We start from the raw sequence: 4,467 nt of genomic DNA on the forward strand, positions 1-4,467 counted from the left end.
GAAATAAATGAAAAACACTGTCTAATCGATCCTAAGTGTTGTATATATGTTATAAATGAAAAAAAAAGTATTGTGTAATATAGGCTAAACCCTGGAATATATACCAGCTAATCTTGTGACTTGTAAAAAAAAATCCAAAAATTATTTTTGTTTGGAACATTAACATAGAAACGTGAAACTAGTAAAGCTACTTCGTTACCATAGAAACGTGAAACAAATAATGCTGCTCTGTTACCATAAGAACGTGAAACTAATAATGTTTTGTTACTATAGAAACATGAAATTAGTAAGGCTGCTTTGTTACAATAGGAAAATGAAACTAGTAAAGTTGTCTTGTTACTACAAAAACATCAAACTAGTAATGCTTTGTTACTACAGAAACATCAAACTAGTAATGCTGCTTTGATACCACAGAAACGTGAAACTAGATAAACCACTTAGTAACACTTAAGTTTTCATAATAGCAACATGAATTAACAACAATAGCCTGTTATCATGGCAATATAATAACAATGACTTGTTATCATAGCAACATGAACTAGTAACAATGGCCTGTTACTATTCTAACACAACTAAAGTGTCAACATGAGTCTTGTGTTAAAGCTATACAATTAAAGTGTCAACATGTGTCTTGTGTTAAGGATATATAACAAAGTGTCAACATGTGTCTTGTGCTAAGGCTATACAACAAAAGTGTCAACATGTGTCTTGTGCTAAGGCTATACAACTAAAGTGTCAACATGTGTCTTGTGCTAAGGTTACACAACTAAAGTGTGAACATGTGTCTTAAGTTAAGGCTATACAACTAAAGTGCCAACACGTGTTTTATACTAAAGTGTCAACATGTCTCTTGTGTTAAGGCTATACAATTAAAGTGTCAACATGTGTTTTGTGTTAAGGCCATAAAACTAAAGTGTCAGCATCTGTTTTATACTAAAGTGTCAACGAGTGTTTTGTGCTAAGGTTTCACAACTAAAGTGTGAACATGTGTCTTATGTTAAGGCTCTACAACTAAAGTGTCAACACATGTGTTTTATACTAAAGTATCAACATGTATCTTGTGCTAAGGCTGTACAACTAAAGTGTCAACATGTGTCTTGTGTTAAGGCTATACAACTAAAGTGTCAACATGTGTCTTGTGTTAAGACTATACAACTAAAGTGTCAACATGTGTCCTGTGTTATAGCTATACAACTAAAGTGTGAACATGTGTCTTATGTTAAGGCTACACAACTAAAGTGTCAACATGTGTATTATACTAAAGTGTCAACATGTGTCTTGGGCTGAGATTACACAACTAAAGTGTCAACATGTGTCTTGTGTTAAGGTTACACAACTAAAGTGTCAACATGTGTATTATACTAAAGTGTCAACATGTGTCTTGTGTTAAGTGTCAACATGTGTCTTGTGCTGAGATTACACAACTAAAGTGTCAACATGTGTCTTGTGCTGAGATTACACAACTAAAATGTCAACATGTGTATTATACTAAAGTGTCAACATGTGTCTTGTGCTGAGATTACACAACTAAAGTGTCAACATGTGTCTTGTGTTAAGGTTACACAACTAAAGTGTTAACATGTGTATTATACTAAAGTGTCAACATGTGTCTTGTGCTGAGATTACACAACTAAAGTGTCAACATGTGTCTTATGTTAAGGCTATACAACTACCATGAACATGGAATGTAAAGATGAACCAATTTCCACGGCGGGTTGAATATTGGACTTATCCAGCTCACTTAAATCGTCAATCTGATTTCCTGAGTCCATCATTAGCGTGGCCATCAGATGTCCACTGAAACTTTGCATAAGCACGATTACCGTAATCCACCAAAACGCTTGTAACACCCTCCGGTGGTGGAAATGAAAGGTATACGAGGAACCTTCAAATAAATATCTCGTTAAATACAGTTAAGAAAAGTCAAAGTAAGTTAATTACTTTCCAACTAAAAAGTTTGTTGTTTTTTTACATGTGTATCGTATATTAAAAGAAAGCTACACTTGGCTACATGGCCTTGTATTGCTACACTATTATAATCACTCTCTTTTTCACGTTGCTTTTCATGTAAGGTTACTTAATGAAAAAAGTTGTTTACTCTGGTAAAACAGGTTCCCGTAAAATCTCCAGATGTACTTGAAAAAAACAAGAACTCCTCTTTTCGATGGAACTTTGTCGAGAATCAAGTAATCAGCAACACAAGCAACGCCCGAGATGGTCAGTAAGGACACAAACATTGCCACCCAAACCTAAATAAAATATGTCAATACACAAACATTACAAACTTTTCTTGAATGATAAACAAACATAAATCATATTTAGTATTTAGAACTGCTTTATCTGATAGGTGGTCTTTCTGCAGAGATTGACCAACCAAACTTTACATTTGATAATCGGCACAGTAGTATGTCTGCGGATTTACGACGCTAAAAACCGGGTTTCAATACCGTGGTGGGCAGAGCACAGATGGCCCATTGTGTAGTTTTGTGCTTAACTTCCAACAAACAAAAAACCAAACTAAGATAATGTATTCACCTGTTGAGTTTATTTAGTGTAAACAACTGTTGAGTTTAAGTATTGTATTCAACTGTTGAGTTTAAATTGCGTAATCAACTGCTGTGTTTAATTAGTGCAATCAACTGCTGTGTTTAATTAGTGCAATCAACTGTTGAGTTTAAATTGTGTAATGAACCACTATTTGTATTAGGTCTGTATAAACACACAGTTGAATTAAGGTGGGAAATTAATATTAAAAACTTAATTATTTTCATCATATATGTTTTTTAAACCGTTGAGAAAAGCCCAGTTAGGCTTAAACACGTAGATTAAGATTTTTCACACTTTCGGCCAAAGCCTATTCATGCTAATTAGTTTTAATCAACGAATTGGAGTTAACCTATGGAGGTCATATCAGATCGCCAACTTCCCTATGTCACTCCCTAGAAGGTAACAAATAGGTTAGGCAACAACTAAGCCTAAGTTTAACCTATATAACCACTGAAACACTTCATATGCAAGGTTTGGTAACAAATAGGTTAGGCAACAACTAAGCCTAAGTTTAACCTATATAACCACTGAAACACTTCACATGCAAGGTTTGGTAACAAATAGGTTAGGCAACAACTAAGCCTAAGTTTAGCCTGTGAAACCACTGAAACAAGTATATGACCAGTCCAGTCTTTATAATTGACTATATTAGAAAAGACAAATGTGGTAATACTAGTTTGAAGTAGTTTTTGAACTTTTTTTAGGATCAAACACAGACTATCAGGCTTCGTTATTAACTCAACAAAAAACCCATTATTAGATCATAAACGTAACGAGAACTCTAAATTACTATTCCCATCATAGAACTGTAACATTATTTTTCAAATTTAACTTTGAATACAGGGAAAATTATAACACAAATTCATTCAGAGTGATAGATTTTTTTAGTCTTTATAGCAAGACAAAACTTTTTATGGCAACTTAATCCACACAATCAAATTACCTCCCATCCAAAAGCTTGAAGGTAACTGTAAAAGTTTGGTCGCTTTTGTTTGTAGTTTACCAGGATAGTGTTGTAGTCGATGAAGATCGGTGTTGTAACGTCCACTGCTGTGTTTCGATCATAGTTAACAGCGAAGGGCCCCAAGCCAAGGTCAGCCTCCTACAAAACATTTTTGTTGGTACTCGTGGATAATTCTCAAAACTTAATAGTTATATTCTAAACATGTTTTCCAGACACATCAGACAGTTAAGTGCGTGTGTAGCATGCGTAAAAACACGGAGTACGTCTTCCAAAGTCGAAACATAAATTGTGTACACATTATTAGCTTGGTACGACTACCCGAATCCTCGTGTGTATGATCGACGAAGTATGTCTACCCTAGATAACAACAGCAACACAACATACTAGGTACAAATAAATATTAGAAACCTTACAATCCGAGCTCTTTCGAAAAATCAACCTTTCCTCGTCAGTTTATCCCTGAGAAAGAAAAACAGGCCTTTCGAAAGCGCGCGGGTTGAAGGGTTTCTTATTTTTGTCTTTTAATTCATTTTTTGAACCAACGTGTTTCCTTATCACTTTACACTCTTACACTTAAGGAGTACGTACATATTGTGGATTTATATAGCTGTTAGAAAGATAATTTTTATGATTTTCTTTGTTTTATACACTCATGCCACACTTAGCAAAGATTGATAATAGAAACATGTTTAAAACATTCTCTCTTTAGTAACTTACCACACTTAGCAAAGACTTATAAACGTGTTTACGTTTAAAACATTCTCTCTTTAGTAACTTACCACACTTAGCAAAGACTTATAAACGTGTTTACAGTAACTTACCACACTTAGCAAAGACTTATAAACGTGTTTACGTTTAAACCATTCTCTCTTTAGTAACTTACCAGACTTATAAACGTGTTTACGTTTAAAACCATTCTCTCTTTAGTAACTTACCAGACTTATAAACGTGTTTAC

The 4,467-nt window shown here is 34.1% G+C and overlaps 1 protein-coding gene across 1 annotated transcript in view; it reads right to left on the reverse strand.

The window, feature by feature from the left end:
• LOC111087522 (ionotropic receptor 93a-like) overlaps window positions 1-4,427 on the reverse strand; it is a 10,156-nt gene extending 5,729 nt beyond the window's left edge. The window contains exons 1-4 of the mRNA XM_022394433.1: window positions 4,395-4,427; window positions 3,491-3,649; window positions 2,099-2,249; window positions 1,674-1,885 (exon numbers count right to left, since the gene is read on the reverse strand). Coding sequence (XP_022250141.1) covers window positions 1,674-1,885; window positions 2,099-2,249; window positions 3,491-3,649; window positions 4,395-4,427 — 555 coding nt within the window. The remainder of the gene's footprint in view (window positions 1-1,673; window positions 1,886-2,098; window positions 2,250-3,490; window positions 3,650-4,394) is intronic.
• Between the last annotated feature and the right edge of the window lie 40 nt (window positions 4,428-4,467).

The sequence above is a fragment of the Limulus polyphemus genome, unplaced genomic scaffold, assembly GCF_000517525.1.
Source record: "Limulus polyphemus unplaced genomic scaffold, Limulus_polyphemus-2.1.2 Scaffold2256, whole genome shotgun sequence".
Lineage (NCBI taxonomy): Eukaryota > Metazoa > Arthropoda > Merostomata > Xiphosura > Limulidae > Limulus > Limulus polyphemus.